At 35.0% G+C, this 23,024-nt stretch overlaps 2 protein-coding genes across 4 annotated transcripts; one reads left to right on the top strand and one right to left on the bottom strand.

Moving 5' to 3' along the window:
* Nucleotides 1-413: 413 nt before the first annotated feature.
* LOC115976513 (AUGMIN subunit 6) lies at nucleotides 414-9,137 on the bottom strand. The gene is made up of 13 exons (XM_031097823.1): nucleotides 8,814-9,137; nucleotides 8,662-8,718; nucleotides 8,472-8,566; nucleotides 7,869-8,019; nucleotides 7,165-7,290; nucleotides 6,887-7,043; nucleotides 6,180-6,240; nucleotides 5,777-6,098; nucleotides 4,870-4,995; nucleotides 2,614-2,775; nucleotides 2,254-2,506; nucleotides 1,602-2,078; nucleotides 414-1,083 (listed from the first exon to the last, which is right to left on the bottom strand). Exons 1-13 carry the CDS (start codon nucleotides 9,033-9,035, stop codon nucleotides 1,043-1,045), a joined length of 2,250 nt encoding a protein of 749 aa, XP_030953683.1. The 5' UTR covers nucleotides 9,036-9,137; the 3' UTR covers nucleotides 414-1,042.
* A 3,649-nt stretch (nucleotides 9,138-12,786) lies between these two features.
* LOC115976512 (plant UBX domain-containing protein 1) lies at nucleotides 12,787-20,886 on the top strand. Of its 3 annotated transcripts, none has more exons than XM_031097822.1 (8): nucleotides 12,787-12,988; nucleotides 15,171-15,267; nucleotides 15,440-15,508; nucleotides 15,982-16,049; nucleotides 16,186-16,315; nucleotides 16,458-16,562; nucleotides 20,268-20,499; nucleotides 20,598-20,886. In XM_031097822.1, exons 1-7 carry the CDS (start codon nucleotides 12,905-12,907, stop codon nucleotides 20,480-20,482), a joined length of 768 nt encoding a protein of 255 aa, XP_030953682.1. In that variant the 5' UTR covers nucleotides 12,787-12,904; the 3' UTR covers nucleotides 20,483-20,499; nucleotides 20,598-20,886. The 3 variants fall into 3 exon arrangements, with proteins under 3 accessions (XP_030953682.1, XP_030953681.1, XP_030953680.1); XM_031097821.1 differs by having other exon boundaries at nucleotides 20,583-20,886; XM_031097820.1 differs by having other exon boundaries at nucleotides 12,788-12,988; nucleotides 20,268-20,886.
* Nucleotides 20,887-23,024: the final 2,138 nt, after the last annotated feature.

Raw genomic sequence — 23,024 nt, 5'->3', positions numbered from 1 at the left:
AGGCCTCTGAGGCTAACGAGAAGTCCAGGAACACGTTTTGTCATGCAATTTGACAGACGGCTTGCTTTTGTGTTAGCCGTAATTGAATTATTTTTCACCAGGCACCGATAATGACCTCATGTTTAAGTGATGTAATCCGATCATAAATTAGTGTCTATGCAAAGTTCTGATCAAGCATATTGCCAAAGATCGTATCTCATAAAGATAATATGTTTGTTCTCCCCCAAATAAGTGTGGTCAAGTTCTACCCACCAGCTCCCCCGTATTAGGTGAGCTTGACTTCTCTTGTGAAAAAAAAAATTAAAAGAAAAAGTAAAGTCGGTTGTGACTGCTGGAAAACTGAGAAGAATTAATATTTAGTAGAATCAAGTGGAGTCTACATGGTTAAGCTGAATTAACGAAACATGGCCTTGCTCAACAAAATAAATAAAAGTAATCCAACTGTTACAGACAGTAACTTCTCATTCCTGATGAATCGCAAAATACATTATCAAATTCATGTGATACACATCTATCAAACACATAATAAACAGTCCATCAACAATCATTCTTGACAGTTAAAAACAGGATGCTAAGTGAATGTGGTATTGCTGCCAGAAACTTGTCAGGCTAGAAACCAACCTTCACGTTCTATTTCTAACCATGGGATGCCGCATTTCTCTTCTTGAGTAACATTTTATGAACCGACTGTCAAGGGAAGTTTTCGAATTCGGACTCTACTGGTTGGCTGCAGATTTTGGCCAACACCCAGGTAGGCATTCCGATACATTACGACCATCTCAAGTTCCAGGCATCTGTCAAGCATCTAAAAAGGTGCTGCCCAATGGCTCATAGTTCCCTCCACAATAGGATAAAAAATGTGCCGAATATGTGGGCAGAATATACAGAAGATGAAGAAGGAAAAGAGATATCCTACAAACACCGTGTCATACAAAAATAATGGGGAGGAGAGAGTATGCCCACTGAGGAATGAAAACAAAACCATCACAGCAACCAAATTATCTGGTTCGAGAACACGAGCAAGGTTGCCCAAACACCTGTTTCAATGCTCCATCAAGGCTGTTTCAGTTTCGGACAGTGGAGCTGCAAGACAATGGGCAAAATATTTCAGAATGATACATCTACCAATTGTGAAAAACACATGGAAAAGTTAAGTTCTCAGTAAGGTTTTTAGTGAAAGAAAGCTCTCAATAAAGTTAGGCAGTGGTACAGAAAAGGAATGCAGAATATGTTAATCATGTATTTGTTGTGAAAGGGCAAAGGTACGTGATGCCAGCTTATTTTGTTTGAGGAGAGAGACGGTGAGAGCAAAGCCCACTGAAGAGATAAGAATCTGGAACACAAGTTCTTAAACTTTAAATACCTTTCTCTTGGCCTTGATAAGACACAAGATTGAGGCTAACAAATAATTAGGGTCCCAACTCCCAAGTAAGATCCACATGGTAAATCTTAAATGATTTGACTGTCTAAATTGTGACAGTACAATACAGATACATTACACACTAAAAGTAAAGCATTCAACAGGAATGAGATTATCTAATAACAAGAAACCAACATGCAAATGCATACAATTGGAATAGTTTGTGGCCAAACCAACATACCAAGTAAGTCTTCATAAGAATCTGCTAACAGGGATGTATCCATTAGCAAAGGAGGTGAGAAGACCTGCTCCTGAGATTCCTCAAAGTCATAAAACGATCTTTGAGCATCGGAAGCTACACCATTTGAGCTGGTAGCCGAGAGAAACCCATTTACACTATCATACTCATGAAATGAATCCAAATCATTTAATATGTCTGGAAATTCATCAAACTTGCTCCTGACACTACCATCAGGAGCACAATTCTCAAGCAAAGAATTGTCTGATTGAGATACAAACAACCTTTTGCTCCTTAAAGAAGGCACTTTGTTTTCTGGGCCAAGACGAGAAAACCCAGTAGTGGAAAGAGGTACAAAAAAGTGCTCCGAGCTTTCATCAGAATGACCGTCTCGTAATGTTCCTGGATTGCAGGATTGCATCAACAGAGCAGCTTCTCTTACAGATCTCTTCAAATTCTGAACATAAGAATTATCACTATCTGCAAAAACATCAATATTTAGAGTCAATACCTCCACAACAATTTAAAAGTTGTTTATAAACCAAGGTCTGGTCCTAAACTCCTAATTGATAAAAATAGAATGCCTTTATAAAGCCAACAAGCTTGTACTTGTAGAGGGCATTAATTATGTGAAGAGTATGGCAGACACAGCAACCTTGTGGTATGCTTTCAATTTGATTACTTGCAAGAGGCTGGTCAAGAGATTTTCTTTCAGAATAGTTTTCTATTTGGTTTGCTTGAGGAGCTGAAGTCTGTCGTTTTAGCATATTTCCTCCTTTTCCAGAAGAATTTGGTGTCAAGCTAAACAACTGTGGGAGCTTTAAAGCAGGAGGACTAGCTGAGACCTTGTCAAGCTGAACAGTAGACATTTTGCTGGTAACCTCAGCAACATCATCACTGCTGCTTTCCTAAATATTTCCAGAAGATAAAAGATCAGTTCTATAGGTTGATTAGTCAAGGTTGAGCATATCAAAGTAGGTATTGAGCTTTTCGTGATGTACTCATTGAGAATTACCAATGTCCTTCCAGTGCTCTGAGCCTGAACAGGTGAAGATGATTGACCACGATGTCTGGTCATGGGAGGCAAAGTGGAGGATATACTCTGAACTTTATCTGTACATTCTGATATGGACTTTTGTATAGCCGGAGCAACTTCTTTCAGTTGGTTAATCAGCACCTGCAAATGAAAAGCATTTGAGTTAAGAAAAATTTTCAACATGGTATCCAGTGGTATGCAAACATACTGATATTTGATCACGTATACAAGTTTTTTTCCCCTTTTTTTGGTGTTCTAGATACAATCTAGAATGGAAACAACGAATCAGGTGAGACATGTATCCCTCCATCCCACGATTGTCTTTCTTTCATTAATTCTGTCTCATCATGATAGATCATTATCAAAGACGTAAAAGTATTATAAAAATTTCACTTTCTTGCAATATGATTTACTCTCAAACATTATCTAGAATGGTAAGAGCATCCACAGCAGTGGAGCTAAAAATTTAGCTATTTAGCACTACAAAAAGTTACTTTATCTATTTTACCTACTCACATACTGCAGCAATGGATTTATTTTAACTTTTAACACAATAAAATAATATAAACATCACAATAAAATAATACATCCCACTATCAAAAAAACATCAAAAACCGATCAATGACACAATCAACAACCACTGCCAACCAAGAACAACCACCCAACAACAACTAGCAAGCCAAGAACAACCACCCACAATCACGGCCAAAAATCCAAATTAGCCAAAAACCACCACACAAATCACCACCAAAAAAAATCAAATTCAAGCTAACTTGGCCAAATTGAAGTGATTTTGACAACTAAACCATAAAACAAAATAAACTCAGAAAACCCAATTGGCAATTTGGCACAGCTAGCTAGTGGAAACAGCGCCGAAACTTAATTGTATCACATAGCAATAATTAATATTGGTCTAGCTAAAATATCCCATCAATCTCAAATATTATTAAAATGTCTTTTTTGTTGTGCTGGTGGATAAGATTGAAGAGCCTATTTCAAGCCAATCTTCTATGTTACTGTTCGAACCAAAGCCATCAAAGGCAAAGGAGCTTGGTATTGGACTCACTTGGAACCCATTCTTGTCAAAAACCCAGATACCAACCTTCCAAAAGCTGTGAAGCTCAAGTGCTCTCTATGCAACACCGTTTTCTCAGCCTCTAATCCTTCCAGAACCGCCTCTGAGCACTTGAAACGTGGTACTTGTCCCAATTTCAACTCTGTTACTGTCTCTTCCACAAAACCCAGTTCCTCTTCTTCGCTCTCTCCAATAACCATTTCTTCAATTCCCTCTTTACATAACAACAATAACAGTAACAACCATAGAATGGAATGGGGCCCGGCTTCAACTCGGCGGTGGCAGTGGCGGTGGCTGGGTGAGATGGGTCTCAGCGATGAGGGAGAGAAAAAAAAATGAGAATGGAAAAAGGAAGAAAGAAGAGAAGACAGAGAGAGAGGAAAAGAAAGATAACAAAAAATATTTTTTTAATGAGAGAAGAGAGAGAGTTTAATAAAATATTATTATTATTTTTAGCTATTTGCTACAGTGCACATCTATATATGACTGTGCACTATAGCAATGAAGGTAAAATTTTACCTTTAGCTCCACTGCTGTAGTATGAATTTTTGTGTTTTGGTGAAGCTAAAATAGCTATATAGTTATTTAGCTTCACTATTGCAAGTGCTCTAACAACAAATCAAGAGAGATACATAAATCCCTCCACCCCATGGTTGCCTTTCCTTCATTAATTCTGTCCCATTATGATAGTTCACTAAAAAAAAGGTAACAGCATTTTAGAAGTTCCCTTTATCACATTACGCTTTACTCCCAACATCAGTTACCAATAAATAAGGGAATAAAGCACTATGAAGCATCAATGATAGAAGAACAGTTCCTAATGAGCAAAACCCAAAATGGTGATGTGGCAGACAAATTGCTACTCCCCAATAAGTGGCCCTATACAAATAAAGCACTCTTTAGGCCACCCATATCTTCGTAATATAATGGGTACTTTCAAGCTGATCAAAGCAACCATTAGTCAGAATGTTCTGTGATTGGTCAAGGCAACTGAGTGGACACATACCTCTTCCAGATTCCTTAAATGGGTAAGGCTCAGAGTCTTTACAGGACAGAATTTCTACATTTGTAAACCCAAGGGAGGGGAGGTTCCCAGCCACCAAAGGCTCTAAATGGCATAAGAAGGAGAATAGCATGAAGAATATGCGATTACACATTACCTGAAAGCTAGCTAAGTGCTGCTGATGCTCAGCAAGAGTGGCAGCTAAAGATTCAGCATGGCCACTTGTACCACCATCCTGTGTGTTTCGTAAAATTTCTGGACCTTCTCCATCATTAGCTTTTGCCTATGAAACAACATAAAAATAACAAAACCACATTAAACAGGATGAAGTTCTCTAATTTTTGTTTTTAAAGTGATTTAAATACCAAATCCATATTACATACAGAACAAAATCACTAAGTATGGTACAGCATGAAATGGAAGTGTTTAAACTTTTAAGCAAGGGAATTGTTGGTCCATTCTGGAAAAACCAAAAAACCTACAAGTCACCATAAATGAAGTTTCTAAGGCTATCCAAGCATGCAGGCTAACAAGGGTATGCCCATGTGCCAACAAGCTCTGGCTCAAGTGGCACTTTATCCTCCCACAAGAACATGCGGACGGTGAAGTCGTGGGATCAAAGCCCACAGGGGGAATGTGTAACTTACCAATAAAAAAAAAGGGTCAGCCCATGTTTCAAAAGGAAATCAGCAAAAGACTTCATTGGAGTAAATACCAAGAGCCATTTCCTTAACATTAGAGAGAAAGAGAAAGTAGCCGTATAGGGGCTGGTATGAGTGAAATACAATAGTGACCAAAGTACATCTTCTACAGTTGTCACCTAATTTATGAGCACAAAATCACCTATCAAACCAAACTTTGAGATAAAAACTAGAGTAACAGCAGAACAATAACATTTCAGGGATAACAGTGGAGGTGTTAAATTCAATCAAGTTCCAGAACTAGTAATTTGAATCACTAAATAACATGTCTCAACTGCAACTAAAATCTCAAACACACCATTGCAACAATGACTAATAAAAAATTTTACATCATAAAAAACAGCTTTAAAGAAAAGAGCATACCAGATGAAGTGACTGCTTATGAATACGCTGTAAAGCATGTGTCCAACGCCTGATGATTTCAGCTACATCAACAGCGGGCTGGACTCTTCCACTTCTATCATCTACTCGAGAAACTGTTTCATCATTTACTTGTGAATGGGATGAATCTAAGTTCTTCTTCAGCTTTTCCCTATTTAGGTTGACATATGATCCATCACTCTGCTCTTTGTCATCCATATGTGTTGTAGGTAGGTCACTAGGCTGGACGGATAAGACATCGGAATAAGGAACCTGAGAACTCTGATCCATAGCTGCAAGCAAAGATGATCCAGAGATGCGGTACCTAAAAAGGAAATTTATGCATGAGTAGGTGTGTTGGAAAATGGCATCTATGAAACTAGAAAGACATGGGATGCTAAATTACCTGTGTTCACGGTGAGCTATCAAGTCCTCAATAGGACCTGAGGCAAGAACTTCATGTTGACCTGCACATTAAAATGATCGGCTTTAAAGTCATCAGAGTATAATCACAAGAAAGAAAGGAGGAAAAGTAAGCCAAAGAAGGAAAAAAAATTTCAGCTATTCTTGTTCATTCAGAAACCAAAGCAACATGGATTATTTTCCAAGACACATGTCAGTTTACAGATAAAGACAGCTCAAGTATTTCTCAAAAATTTCCTTGGTAATTACTGCAAAATCTCACTGATATAATCAATCTCAGAATTTCCCTTGACATAATATGACCTTAAAATAAAGTTACATCCAAAACTTAAAACAATAATAGCCTTAGAAGGAGACTACAATAATTAGAGGATAAAGCCTTATGACCAAGGCCACTTCTTAACCTATAATCTGCATATAAACTTCACAAAACAGCAGGCACAAACTACCTCAACCACAGAACTGATGTATTGTACTAGTCTGCATTCAAATGTTTTTTTTTTTAAGAAGACATGAGACAAGATTTAAATAAAAGGACAATCTTAGAAACAAAAGCACTCATCCTTCCAAACTCGGTATTAATCCCTAAATGCTATAGATTACCAACCTCAATAAATCTAGGAGACTAAAATGAAATAATTTGGATTCTGTAAGAAAATTAGAAAAGAACCACAGTGCTCCAACGCTTACTTTTACGAGCTAATATTGACTCCCACAAGCGAGTAGCCTTTGAAACTAAATGGGAATTCTGACTTGAACTAGATACAAGGTCATCCCAGAGCTCCCCTTCTGACTTCACTTTATTTCTCAAGTCATGCATTTTTTCCAGCTCTTGCTGCAAATAAGCCTAAGTCCAAGTTTTCCAAGAAAAAGCATAAGAAAAATTACAAAGCCATGTGCAAGAACATAAATCTCCTAGTTATTAACCAAAAGCCCATCCCATGAATGTTGATGAGTGTGCACCATACCTCTTCAGCACAAAGACCACGAAACTCTGCAGTCATTTCGTGAGCCAAATTTGACCACATAGCTTGTCGTTGTACTGCTGTTTCTGCATTCTTAAGAAATCTTCTCCGTTCGAGCGCTATTCTTGCCTGTTTAAGACATGAGGTTCATATCACTGCTACTGAATGTCAAGTAAATTTGAAAACTGACGCTAATGAGAAAGCCAATTAAAAACTTAAACCAAAAGAAGAGGAAGTAAGACAAGTCAAAACACACACTCACACGATTTTTTTAAAACATGGTAGCAACCATTATTAGCATTACACTTTAACAATAAGTATTAGAAAACACCAAGTAGTTAATACAGATCATATTAACATTGGTGCACCCAACACAGAATATATGTGACATCCTTGAAACAGCAATATTTGTATGTAAGGCTTTTTTATATCAAAAGAAGACAATTCAATGTCAAAGGCCGCACCATATTAGAATTAAGAAAATTAGTTCTCTAAAAGAAAGAAAGCGGTGAAACTAGAGAACTATGACTGTCATTCATTTTCAATAATGTCAAACACCTCATTTTGACATAAACCCTATATGAATACAGAGATATCATCAGAGATAAACATTTCTGGCACCTTCTATCACTAACTTCAAATAGTTATGCTTTGCTACTATTATTCAAATGTGAAAGGGAAAAAAAAAATCGTAAAAACAGTACTACCTTTGTTACAGGAAGTAATGTGGCTGCATGGGAAAAGGCTACATCGGTCAGTGATCCAGGCAGTGGATTAGAAGCTACATCAGCTGCAAAAGTCCGTCTATGAACCTCTCGCAAAGCATGCAAAGAAAGTTGCCACAAGAGTTCTACAAATCTGCAGCAAACACATAAAGCTTATAATCTACTTCAGTTACATTGACAACCACCATCCTAAAAACGCAAATTAAGCGACTTTGAAGTTAGTAAGCATTGTCAGAACAAAAGAAGCACGAATGTTTACGTGCTCATTCCCCCGTTTCATGAATTACAAAATTGGGGCTTCTAACAAATACTATTCACAATGCACCTTTTCTTAAATCCTCAAACACTACTTATCTTCCATAATTCCCAAAAATAAAGAAAGAAAGAAACTTAAAAATCATACAGTTTCCATCTGGGACCGATGTAAATAACCAAAAGTTCCCACTTAAACCAAACTCAACACCACCCATTTTGGCTTTTACTCAAGATCAGATAATAAACTTCCATTTTCTTTTTTAACTTTCCTCAGTTTTCTCACAAACCAAACACAATTGTACTAAACCCTCAATATACAGTACAACCAACCTGGGTCCACAACACGTGGCGAGCGAGGAAACCCTGGAATTGCTTCTGGGAAGAGCCCCTTGTGATTCGAGCTCACTAATTATCCCTTGCACAACCTAACCAACCAAAATCCCACACAAAAATTTCAAATTTCAAACCCCCAAAAAAACAAAAACCAAAAAAAATCCCAATATGAAAAATAAAATTTCACCTTCCGAAAATCCCTCGATTGCGCCGAGTCGAAGATTGGCCACACCTTGTCGAAATCCTGAAGATCCCCAAAAAAACCAAATTACAGAAACTGAAAAAAAAAAACACCAAAACCAAAGCAGATCAAAGTAAAAAGAAGGGTAGAATGGGTACTTTCGAGGATTGAATGGGTCCACGGAGAGAAGAGAGAATGAAGTAGAGAAGCTGTTCGCCCAATTTAGGGTTAGAGTGGCGGAAGTTTCCGACCCGAGGAGGAGTTCCGTTGGAGCCTCCGACGACACCGAGAATTGTCGGATCCAGGCCCAATAGCAAACAGTTGGTGTACATTGCACTTTCTAGCTCTATCTCTCTCTCTTTCTCTCTGTCCATCGTCATCACCAAACCTTTGTGAGAGAGAGAGAGATTTGTTTCTGTTTCTCTGTGTGTGTTGTTCAGGTTTGTGTTTTACTTGTTCTATTTTTTTTTTTTTTTAATTTGGTTTTTTTTTTTTGAAACGAAGGTCCTTGGGGAAATATATAATTGTGGAAGTGGGTCTGGAAATTTGAACGGTTAGGGGGGAGTTTGTAAATTTGGGAAAGTTGTTATTATATTTTTTTCGGTTGTTGTTGCTTGTTTGCTTGTTGTTTGTTTGTTTATTATGCTGTAGAGTGAGAAAAAGGGTGTGTGTGGGCCCATTTGGGCCCATGACGATGATAAAAGGAGTGATCGATTCGAAGTCTCTCACGGTTAGTTTAGGATTTTTGAAAAGGGGCTGGGGGGCAGAGGGTGAGTGTGGGCCAATACTAACGTGCGCCGGAACTACTGTTTGCCTGCCATCTTTTCATTTGGTCGTTACTAATGTTTTTTTTTACCCTCATGGTTGGAACTTTGGAAGATATAAATAATTATGACATGCTATAGATTGAAAATTGATTTCTCTTCAAAAAAAAATTTTTGATTTTTTAAATAATATATTTTATTTACCACTTAGGTGTGTCTTTGTAATGGGAGTCTTCATATTGTTTTACATGATGTTTAGAAAAAGTTGAGTGGTTCAAACAATCAGCCAAAAAAATATTTATTTTAATTTTTTCTTTTGTGATGGTATTTATTTTGTTATTTTATTATTATGGGCTAAATATCTGTTTGAAAACAGTTCATTTAACTGAAATTAAAAACTTTGTGCTAAAAGTACTGTAGATAAAAGTAAAAGTTAGCTGAAATAGTACAATTAAACCATAAATAGTATCAGAAAGTACAATAAGACTTGTGAATGATAGTAGAAATAAGCTAAATAGTAGAATAAGCGGGCTTTTTAAGCCAATGTCAAACGCAACCTAAAAGTGAGATACAATTCATTAAGTGGAGTGCATTCTTAGGTTCTCTAATTGAATTCAAACATCTAGTTGTATTGATCAATAAAACACAAATATTGTTTTCATTCCTAAGAACAATTAAGTTCAAGGAGAAAGTTTAGGTCTAAATCAATTTGAAGTTATTTTCTTCGACTCACTATGTAACGATTTATAAAACTTATTTAAATAATGTACATTGATAATCTTATATATAAAATGCTACATATTAGACAGGAGGAAGATAATTGCAAACTAATTTGGAGTTAAAACTTTTTCATAAATTCAATGCAACTAGATGTTTGTGCCTAAGTTTTACCTTTATAAACTCTTCAAAATAATGTAAAGGAAATCGCGAGTTTCTTTTTTTGTTTTTCTAATTTAGCTCTAAACCAATTTGGAGGAATCTTCTTCATTATATGATGATTTATAAGATTATTCATGTGTAATATTTAAAAAGGTCATGTGACTAAAACTACATATTGATAATTTCTTCAATCGTCATGTATTAGGCTTAAAGAAGATTCCCATCAGTTTGCAACTAAACTTGTTCCAAAAAAATATCATTAATCTCTTTCTCATTTGCCATCAACGAACACATTTGTGTCCCTCTCTTTTGAAACTCGCATGGTTATCTTTCATTTCCCTCTCACTCTCACTCTCTTCAATGCCGCCACCACTCTATTAGAGATGGTTACATGTTATTATCCTAGCTTGAATGGACTTACTTTATCCTAACTAGGAGATAGGATATTTATCATTTTGCCCCCAACCCATCTTGTCATCATCCCTAGTAACGATCGCTAAAGTTTTGTCACGAAAAAATTATAAGTGAGGATAAGAAAATAAAATACACAAAATTTTTGATTCCATAAACCTTGTTTATTTTAAATATCAATAAGCCAGTTTCATAGACAAGTTCATCCAAAAAAAAAAAATTCATAGATGAGTTATAAGTTATAACTAGTAACTACAGAACTCTTCCTGTATTTGGTGTAATTTTTTTTGGAAGGGCAGGGAGAATTAAAAGAGAAATGAAAACACAATTGAAAGTCCTTTTCCTATGCTACTTTTACCACATTTGATAAAATCATAAAATGTAAATTAAATATCTCCATTGCATTAGCAAAAAACTCTTATGCTTCCAACGCCAGTTACTGGATTGTATTAGTTGCTTAGCTTGGTTGTCAATAATTCCTCAATCCTCAAAAGTGCAAAGAATGAGTAAAATAGAATGGTATATACGACACCATGATATGATTGGTTATTGATGGTGATATATATATAATTCACTTTCCAATAGAAGCCATTGATTTTATCTCCCTTTGATTGCTTCATCCAGCACATTTATGCAAAAAGCTGGTCAGCCAGCTTTTACATGGCCTTTTCATATTATTTTTGTGTCTATCTATTTTTTTTATTAAAAAAAAAAGTCTTTTGTATTTATTTTAACTATTTCTTTTGCGTGTGAGAAATAAATGGCTTTTTTATTTTTCAATATGTGTGTTCAATATTTTTCCTGACATTTTCTTTATCTTTTATTTTCTTGTGAATGCACGTTGTTTCAATTATTATAATGACCAAACTTGTTACACTAATGATTATATGATTAATAAATTCATAATTTATCATTAATTTTAGCTTTTAAGATTAGTGATGGATTATTTTGATATCATAACCACAAAATGATTCTAAATACAAATATTGTTTCCACTTCACATCTCATCTATCAAGAAAAAGTCTAATCTGACACACGAGGGAGTCTTTGAGCCTAAGATTTTTGTATCAATAATAATCTATGATTAAGTTCGATGAAGACATTTTTATCTATTTTATATATATAATTGGAGTAGAATGATTTAGTGTCTAGTTTCCTATACTTCAAAAAATAACCATATTATCTAATTGAAAATGATTTAACAAAGACGAATAAAGGACACGATAATAAATTGAAAAATACAAAATTGTCATCAAAATTTACTCTAACTAATAATCTCACATACACGCACACATTAAAAAAAAAAAAAAAGTATTCTCAAAGCAAAAGATTAAATGAAATAGGTATATAAAAAGTAAAAGTAAAAGTAAATGTAAAATATTAAAATTCATTAAATTAGGAAATACCTTTTATACTCAAACTATAACCATTTGTTATCCCAACTTTAAAATGTTATATTTTTAATTAAAAGAAGAAGATACCCTAAACACACTCATAGTCCATGTAAAAGGACCAAGAGGCCTTTTTTTTTTTTTTTTTTTAATTATTACTCTTAATTATTTTATATAGGTAAATTAAGAAACTTAAAAATGTTATCAAATTCTACTCCGAATTGTGAGTACAAGTCAGACCAATTGATAAAATCTCTTAGAGTCGAATAAGAGATATTAAGTTCGATTTATGTCTACACCAAAAATCTATTGATGTGTTAATATGATAATAAAAAACAATTATCAAGAGCAAAAAAAAGTCATATTCTCAAAACAGGATGTTGAATAAAATAAGGAATGTTTGAGACTTGAGTTATTAAGGGTTGTGAGGGCTTCCATATGGAAGGTTCTAAAGTTTTAATTGTTAATAGGGCTTTGTTTGTTGGGCTGGGTTTGGATGATCGAAAAGCCCATGTTAGTTTGGACTGATAAGCCCATTGTGAATGCAAAAATCTTAAACTGAGTAGCTTAAATTTTCTGTGCCTTTTACAGAAAGTACGGCCCGGCCCAAATAAAAAAGCCTTAATTGAGAAACTTACACACGTGTGATTCCCACGCGTAGTAAGAGTAGCCTTGTCGGAAATGGAAAGGAAGAGAATTTATTTACAAAGCCCGAGAAGGAGTGAATGAAAGAAAGACCAATCCAGAACACACAAAATTCACAAAAGACATATTTACGTACGAATCGGTTTGCTTTATTCTCTGATGGTTGTTGATGCTTCTTTTCCAATACCTTTGAAAAGAAGAAAGTTCACAAGCATTGATTCCATGGAGGCTGAAACTGCTAAGGTCTTGTCTTTTTTTTTTTCCATGAACTTCTCCCTTTGCAAGATTTTCTTGATTTTTAATCTATGTACTTGTTCAAATCTTTGTTTTTGATATTGGGTTGATCTGGGTTTTGTCTAAGATGGTCTATTTGTGCTTTAATTCTTGGATATTGGAAGATTCTGGTTGTGGGTTTGGTGCCAGTATTGTTTGTGTTTTTCAAATTGGTGTGGTCTTGTTTCTACTCTTCAGATTTCTGTAAAGTTCAACCCTGGCTTCGGGAACAGAATCCAGTGGTAGTTTTTTCTTTTTCTTTTTCTTTTTAATAATTAAATTGTTTGGCAGAATTAAGGAATTTGTGATGGTTCACATTGAGGCAGACAATAATGGATAATATAGATTGAAAGTATTGCAAATTTAGTTTATGGATAATAAGCTTTGTAGTGTATAGGGAATATAGGAATTTGTGATGGTTTACATTGAGGCAGACAATAATGGATAGTATAGATTGAAAGTATTGTAAATTTAGTTTATGGATAATAAGCTTTGTAGTGTTTAGGTGGTATGAAAAGCTCTTTCCTTTTTTTGCATATAAAGTTTACAATTTGTCATATTTTCTGGCACAATCTTTTATGGTTTCATCAGTTTGGCATATTAATTATCGTTTTATTTTTTTGTTGGCACACTCTTTTTTGTTAATTCAGATTTTGTTTGTGTGCTCTCAAGCCTCATCAAGTTTCATCTATGTTCTTCAATTAGTCAAAGCAATCTTATGTGCGTGCTAAATGAAAATTACATAACCTTGACTTAATTAGAGTTGTAGAATAGCGGAAGCTCAAAATACCAAGATTGATTTTGAAAATATTTTGGGCTTTAGAAAGATCTCCAAAAACAAATATTATGAACGAAGAGAACCAACACAAAAGAAATATAGATGCAAACACACCAAGAATTACATGGTTCGGCAACAACCTATGTTCACAAGCGACAACAAAGAAATTTCACCAATAAATTTGGTGGAAAGATACTCTCACACAACCCAAATCCCAAATACGCCCAAGCAGCTCTCTTACACAAATAGCAAATAAATAGATGAAATTCTATTCCTATTGTAATATTTGCTGCAGTACCACACTCTAAGAGAGAACTCTTTCAATTTGGCCGAAGACCTGAAAGTAGCATAAATATAGAGAGAGCTTAAAGACTAATAAGTCGGATAAACAATTTCCGACAAGTCAAAGTCGGCTATCAATTGATTGCTCACACAAATTTCCAAGCCATGTTAACAACTGATGCTTTTCTAGCTCTTTAATAGTTTGAATTGGCTAGTAGAACTAATATTTGCTACTTTGATTTCTCTCTATGTGCATTACTTTCCCCAATATATGGTGATATATCCTGTTGAAATCTTGAAGAAAGTTGCTGAGTGTCTTCTCATTTGAAGGAAGCTAAATAGGTTTTTTTTCTCTTCTCTGCTTTTGGGAAGGGGGGTTGGGGGTGGGGTTGGTAAGTAATAACAATTTTATTGAAAGGAGGAACATTTAATTACACATGATTATCAAAATACATCCTCTCAAAAGTTAGAACTAAAAATTCAAAACAGCAATGAAATCCCAGAAAAGCTAAATAGTTATTGAAAGGTCTTGTGATTCTAGAAGAAGACGTGTGTATTATGGTGGCTTGATATAAGAGGTTATGGACTTTAACTCCCAATTATGCTGCCGCCAAATGACCTTTTGGTCAACTAGCATTTCCTAGTGTTTCCAACTAAGATGTCAAGGATTTGAATCCCCCCTCTCCAAAGATGTATTTAAGAAAAAAAAATCTCAATTAAGCTGCCTGTTCTTATTACCAACCAATTGCTCTGTCAATGATGGTTCTACCATGAGAGATCAATTAATGGAAGTTTTAAATATCATATTTCCACCATTGTGAGTCTTAAGGTGTTCCAAGTATCATTATAAATACATTATCATAGTGAGAATCATTGTATTTTTGTTTCTCTTAGTTTTGTTAGTATTTACTCTTTGTTGCCTCAAGTCACAGGTTGTCCAGTTTCTTATACGATCTTGAATGGTGAAAGTTTAATTACCAATCTCAGACCAAGATTGTTTCCATTTCAGTGTTGTATGGTTTGTAGTCTATTGTCCTGCTGTGACCTTATGTTGATTTTTTATTTTTTTTACTTTGTTTGGAATGGTATCAGGCCAAGTTTGCAGCTATTCAAGAAAAATTAGGACGAGAAATTCGTGTGTTTGAAACATCAGCACTTTCTCCGTCCTCAAATGAAGTGTCCAACAATGGTATGAAGCATTTTAATTTTTGCATATTCCTACCCTGTTCCAAAATATGCACAAAGTCCTACAAGTTACCTGTCAGGCCTGTTATGTTTCAGAAGATTCATAAAACTAGTTTTTTGCATACCGTGATGATTATATCTGTTTTTCTTTTTCTATTTTTGGATGTTTATCATAGAGGAGACAGATGACTTCTATGAGTTCACAGCAGAGGATTATTATCGCATTTTAGCAACGAAAAAGCAAGGTAATATGAATGATGACCCTATTTTACTAGTAGTAGTAATGTTAAAAGACAAGGCTCGTCTTACACTGCGCCATTTCTGAAGTTGCAGTTTTCAGAAAGAACTAAATGTAATTCTTATTGATAAATATTATCTTATTGGTGGTACTTTAAATGGTTTGATTTATGTTTGGCTTGCAGTTGTGAAATTTGGGACCTTAAATTAGGACTCATGTCCATGGCTTGCTATGAATATAAGCAAGGGATTGAAAACCTCTTTCGTTCTTATTTCTTGAAAGTCGTGCCCCCATATATGTATTTTCTTGTTTTTTATATTTCTTGAGTATGGACATAAAAATTGAACAATAGAAGTTCAATAGAATCCCATTCGGCATGTTTAACAGTACGCATGCAGATAAAAATGTGCAAGTGTGAGTGACTGTGCATGTTTCTGATATTGGATACTTCTTCTAATGCGTTAATGGAATAATCAACAGATAAATACTTGAAAACACGAAAACTTCGAGAAGCAGAAGAGGCAGCTCGCAGGTCAAAAATAACAAAGGTGCTCAATGGACCTTTTCTTTTTTAGACTTTTTTTAATCATGCACATATAATTATGATCAAGAAAGACCAACTTTGGATTGATTCAGTAGAGTATTAACCTTTTTATTGAATTTTTTCTGACTCATGTATTGCAGGCTGTAATTAGGATTCGCTTTCCTGATAATCACACGTTAGAGGTCACATTTCACCCATCTGAAACAATTCAGAGCTTGATTGATCTTCTCGCGAAAGTGGTTGCTCGACCTGAACTACCATTCTATATATGTATGCCTATGGGAATCAAACTATTACTTACCTCCATAACATTTTTTTTTTTTTTTTTGGGTAATAGTTATCTGAAAGTAAGATGTAAATAGGGATTTCTAAAACTGAAGCAATTAAAGCATAAATTTTGGTTATGTTGCAGTTACTACTCCTCCTAAGAAGCAAATAAAAGACACGGCACAGGATTTCTTCAATGCTGGCTTTGTTCCTGGGGCAATAGTGTATTTTTCATATGATCTACCAAAAGGTTAGTAATTATTTTGAATTTCAAAATTCAATTGATATATTTCTGGCTGAATGTTCATGTCTAATTGTAACTTTTTCTCAACCATATTTTTTGTAGGCGTAAATGCACTTTTAGTTCCTACATTTTGACCCTATTTCTATTTTGGTTCCTACATTTTGTTTTCGTCACCCAACTAACAGCAAAAGCTGACGTGGCTGACAGTGGAATAAAAAAATTATATAAAAAAACCACGTCAGAAAAAATAAATTAAAATAATTAAAATAAACTTATGAGGATTTTTTTAAAAATAAAATAAAATATTCTTTTCTTTTTATTATATTTTTGGAAGATGTGTTCTTCACTAGAATGTGATTGTTCATGTTCTTCGTTGCCCAGAAAATTTTATTTTCTCATTGTTATTTATTTACTTATTTGCTGAATCGTGAGGTCCTTGTTCCAACTACCAACATAGCAACTACTATCAGGCCTTCCATGCTCTGATTGGAGCTCCACGACCTGCGGTAGGTGTCCCCGTTGGATCCAATGAAAGTACCCAACCCTTCCGTCCGACCCGACTTGAAGTCCCCCTCGTAGGTCGCCCCAGATGGCCACGAGAATTTTCCCTTTCCGTACGCTTTGCCACGTCGCCACTCGCCTTCGTACATGCACCCCTCCATCCACAAGTACTTCCCAGATCCGTGCGGCGCGTTCCCTGACAAACCCCCGATGTATGTAGTGGCACACTCCGATGGTGGGTTTGTGGCTTATGATTTTTGTTGATCTGAGTTTTCACCTTGTTCAAATCTGGGTTGGTGAGGAGGGCTTAAGGTTCGATCAAGGGGATTTTCTGACAGAAAGAGTTTGAGGTGTGCTGGGTTAATGGTTTTGTGGGTATTTTGTTCAAATTTGGGTGGGAGTTGTGTTTGATTTTCTGGGTTTGTGCTCGTGTGTTTTGGGTTTGATTTTCTTGTGTTCTTGTGTTTGATTTTCTGGGTTTGCGCTTGAAATTTCTGGGTTTGGTGTTGGTGAGGATAGTTGTGGTTTCTTTAATGATTCTGGGTTTGTTGTTAGTGTGGAATGTGGATAGTTGTTTGTAGGTTATTTCTACCTTTTTGAGTGTTTGATTTGCTGGGTTTGTGTTTTAATGATTGCTAGATTTTGTGTCTCCAAATTGGATCTGATTTTGTGTTTCTAATTTGGATTGGTGGGTTTCCAACTTGGAGATTGGTGTTGACTTTGTGAACAAAGAGGATACAGGCCTGTTGATTTTGATTGGTGTCCGTTGGGTTCAAATTTCTGGGTTCAAATTTCTGTGTTCAATTTCTAGGTTCGGTTTCTAGGTTCAATTTCAGATATATAGATCTGTTGATATTGGTTGATTATTGTTTGAACTGAATTTTGAATTTTAATGTGTTTGGTTGTAAAGAAAATACAAGAAAAACAGAGAAAAGAAAATAAAACAAGGATTAATTTGCTAAGAACATGAAGAACATGAACAGTCACGTTTTGGGAAGAGGAACATGAACATGTCTTCCGAAATATTAATGACAGAAAAGAAAATTTTATTTTAATTATTTTATTTTTTAAAACCAAGTTTAGAATTGTATTTTAATTGTTTTTCTGACAAGACTTTTTTTTAATATTTAAAATTCTGATGTGGCTAGGGTGATGAGTGCCACGGTAGATTTTTAATAATATTTTTATTCCACCGTCAGCCATGTCAGCTTTCGCCGTTAGTTGGGTGACGAAGAGGATCTAAATGTCAGACGTTAAGTGGTTTAGGGACTAAAAGTGGTAAAAACAAAATGTAGGGACCAAAATAGAAATAGGGTCAAAATGTAGGGACTAGAAGTGCATTTACGCCTTTTTTGTATACCTACCATAATGCTAATTAGGGTTTTTTTTTTTTTTTTTCCTCTATGATAATTCCTTTGTCCTATATATGCTCACTAGGCTGAGGATTGTATTCTTCTTGGTCCTTTACGATTACTCTCTTTTATGTGTTAGACAATGACTGATTTTACCTTTTTTTTGTTGATAAGTATGATTGATTTTAATAGCATGCTTAAATTTCAACATGGCATTGATGTGTATGGTGGAGCAATTGTATAGTGAAGCACTTAATTACATTGACATCCAAAAAATGTATTATTTTTTGAACTATGTTAGCCAATAAATGCTTTTGCCTAATCTAGGAGCAACTCTTGCTTGAATGAAACCGTTGACCTCTAACTCTAAGAGTCTACCATGGAAATCACTGGATTCATAATTGATCTGCATGACAATGGTACTCATGCTGTGAAGCCCTTAAGAACATTGTCTTCTAAAAGATGGACTTGTTTTTGAAACTTTGATAGCCAATAAATGCTTTTGACTATCTAGGAGGACAAAGTTTGGCTACAAACTTGGTTGTAGCCAAGGACTTGGCTACGACTTTCACAAAAAAAAAAAAAAAATGGTTACATATTTTGAAAATCTAATCGTTGAATTGCATGTTTTTTATGTTCTTAACACGCATGTCAAAATTTGTGCCAATTGGATATTATATACTATTCGATTCATAAACTTATTTTTTATGCATAATTTTAGACTACAAAGACTTAAAATTTAAACATTTGATTAATAACATAACTATTGATTTTTGATTTTCTGAAAATTTTGCAAGTATGGAGGATATAAAGAGAAAATGTTATCCAATGGTAGATTTGTCAAAATTTGCATCTAATAAAAAGATATTGGGTAGAGTTGTAGCCAAACTTGGTCCAAAATGGGAAGAATTTCCAGTTTTTTGTTGACTATTGAGGTTAAGGATCTTGGGCTGGTTCCTTTGTTCACAACTACTTATGGTTCAGAAGAGGAAATCTATTTTTTTCCTTCATTTGGACATTTTAGTGGCTTGTCTTGGAGAGTAGGATAGTGTTAACTTTCCTATAAAAAAAAAAAGAAAAAAAAAAAAGGAAAAGGAGAAGGATAGTGTTAACTTGACCTTTTTTCTACCACAGGTTATTTGCCTGATCCATTAATCCCCTCTTCCTCTGAAAAAAAAGCACTTTTAAATTATTTTGTAGGCTATTAATTATCATATGATTACCTTAGAAGACCATTTGGAGCTCAAAACTGAGACTCAGATCATATAATGTCCTCTGCAATTTAGATCCTAGTTTTGCTTTTTTGGGGTAGCTCTTGTATACATCCCACGTATTAGGGTTGCACCCATTTTACAATATTTCTTATCCCAAAGAAAAAGGTTGGTCATATTAATTGAAGTAAATATTCTAAAATGCTAGGACATAAAGCAATGAATTTAGTCACCCAATACACCTGGTAAGCCTGATGAGCGTGCCTGTTAATAAAACACAGAACAAGTGTATATCCACAAAACTGGAGTACTATGTAAATGACATATACTTCAACAGTTTAACTATCAGCTGTACAAACATAAAATCTAGAGTAATATGTAAATCAGATGCACTTCATTGTTGACTGCATGTGTATTTAATTACTCAATTCAGATCATGTAATACTATTTCATAGCTCGTACAAGTGAAAAAGTGTTCATGAAGAAGTACTTTTAAGTTAAAATCTAGGTGGCCCAATTCCAAAATTGTAATTTGTATCACTGGTAAAGAATGCCAGCCTCATCTCTCTCATTTTTGCGTAATTTGTTTCTGACTTTGTGTTATGCAATTATATGTAGCAGTAACTAATGTAATTTATCTTCTTCAGGTGATGTTGATGATACAACAGATGCCAATTCAGGTCCCTTCCTACAAGAAGAGATCGTGTCTTTAAAAGGGTTGGAACTCATTATTGAGCAGGGGCAGCAGGCAGAACCTGCTCAGTCTGCACCAGAACCTGTAACAGCAGCACCCTCCCCCGTGGCCCAAGAACGGAAGCCTGCTGAGAAAAAACCTGTTAAGCCAAAGTGGCTGAAAATGTGATGTGGCTGACTCTGGAGGTCAGCTCCTTGTTCCTTTGTCGAACTTCCATTTTCAACTGGGGTGATTTCTGTTCTTCTCATTATGCTGATTCTGGGTTTAGGTTTGGTTACTGCAGGCAAGCTTCAACATGTGACCTTGCTAGTAGTTGATGTAATTACTATCACCCTTGTCCTTCCGTTAAGGTTATTCATACTCATACAGTGGCAGGGTTGTTGGATAATGGATTTTTTCGTTTTACTTGTATCTTCGAAACCAAGTTTCATTTCGTTTGTCAATGTGGGCAAATCCCCTTCCCGCTTTCTTCTTCTTGAAAGCAATCCCCTTTCCTGCTACTACACACATTGTACATGAACAATAAGCTAAATAAGCTCTAAAAGAAACCAAACCAACAAGGATGTTGTTCAGTTGGATTACAGGTAGTGGCAAGTCTAGGAAAAAATATCTTATAAGACAATCTCATGAGAACTACCTCTCACAATATTTGTGGGTTCTGTGGCTTCCGCCACACATGTAGATCCCACATGTTCTGAGAATGGTCTTGTGGGATACCATTTCCAAGTCTAGGCCGTTTCTTGACTCATTCAGCCCTCTTGTACTAGGTTTACCTTTTAGAGATTACCCTCTAGACCGTGTCCTATAAAAACCAGAATTTTTCAATATTAAATAGTCATGAGATTGAGGAATCAACCCTCAAGTTAAAAGGTCCTCAACTCAACTTGCAGGGATGGGGTTGGATGGTCGGATTAGGGTCATTTTATCACAGTTAAGAAATTGCATTCTCATTTAATTATTTAAGTCCATTAGTCAATAAATGATTGCAAGTTGTATATTTGGGCATTGGAATGACACGAGGAAAGAATTAAGGATCGGACATATTAACTAGTGTCAGTAAAAAATAAATAAGATATATATATATATATATATATATTAACTATTGATATGCTCTCCTAAAAAAAAAAAAACTATTGATATGCTAATATCATGGGTTGGTCTACTCATGTTCAAATCTTGTCAATCCGAAACAGTCCCAATCCAGGCAAAAATGGCCCATTAGCATTAATTTTTGAAATATTTAACAACAGAGCACTGTTTCGGAAATAATTAGGGAAATACCACTTTTTCCGAAAACGCCGCTATAGGGTCCGAAAACGTCACTATAGGGTTTAAAAAACGCCACTATAGGGCCTCTTGAACCTGTTATGGGGACTTATAAAAAAAATTTTGCAGGAAAATGCCGCTATAGGGCCCAAAAACATCACTATAGGGCTTAAAAACGCCACTATAGGGCCCCTTGAAACTGTTTGGGACTTACAAAAAAATTTGCAGGAAAACGCCGCTATAGGGCCCAAAAACGTCACTATAGGGCTTAAAAACGCCACTATAGGGCCCCTTGAACCTGTTATGGGACTTATAAAAAAAATTTTCAGGAAAACGCCGCTATAGGCCCGAAAAAGTGGTAGATTGCTATATAGTTCGGAAACAGTGTTTCTGAGCAAATTATTTCCAAAATTGATGGTAATGGGCCATTTTTGCCCCCAATCCAAGCTTTAAAAACAGTTTAGAATCAAAGTCAACAATTAGCCCATAAAAGACCAATCCAAGAGTTTGGATTGGATCAAGTTAGGTTGAGTTTATGGGCTGAAGACACACCCCCATCCTCGAGGTTCTGTAGCACAGTTTAATTAATCATAGTCTTCCTTTATACCCTACTCATATTTTAAACACGCATTATTCAATCGACTGCTAGTGCGAGGCCAGGGAAGGTCCTTCAACCAAATTTAAGGATAAAACATGGATTATTTGGGGAATGATGAGTAGTGAGTTTGCGGATGAAAAAAGACTTGATCCCCAGTTGATTGTGCTACCCCTTGATGTTAAAATGAAAAAGGAAAATAAAAGTTTGGCCTTTTACTTTCAGAACATAGCCAGTTTTATTAAAATTCTTACTCTTCTCCTCTAGTTTTTTTTTTTTTTTTTTAAAATTTTATTTTCTAATGATTGCCAATGTGAAAGGGAATAATAAATATAAATCCAAGTTGCTAAATCGTGTTTGATAGATAGCCTTGCAATCTCTACAAATCTTTAAAAAAAAAAAAAAAAATACAAACTTACCTTACACACTCTTATTAAAGGTAGTATATAGGCTACTTCACACTTAATTTACAAAATTCTCAAAAATAGTAGATTTTTATTATTTAGATAAGTAGGTAGGAAGCTCTAATACCAATAACATAAACACAAATAGATATCTAAAAGAGAAGCTATGGAAGAAGCAAGAAATCTATATATATATATATATATATATATATAATTGCCCCTTTTATCTAGTTAAAGTGAGATGCAAGACTACAAAAACTAAAGAATCACGTAATATAATAAGTGTCTTAGATGAATCGTTACAAGCTAAGAATGAATCACGAATATATACATATGTGTCTAGCTTTCATGATAGAAGAAAATAAAAGTTTATACATTAGGTAATTTAGGTGGCATGGGTAAATAGTTACATACATATATGGATGTCTATTTTTTGTTTGCAAAG

Source organism: Quercus lobata, chromosome 2 (genome assembly GCF_001633185.2).
Source record: "Quercus lobata isolate SW786 chromosome 2, ValleyOak3.0 Primary Assembly, whole genome shotgun sequence".
Taxonomy (NCBI): Eukaryota; Viridiplantae; Streptophyta; class Magnoliopsida; order Fagales; family Fagaceae; genus Quercus; species Quercus lobata.
The sequence above is the reverse complement of the archived record's forward strand: the minus strand, read 5'-3'. Positions and strand labels throughout refer to the sequence as shown.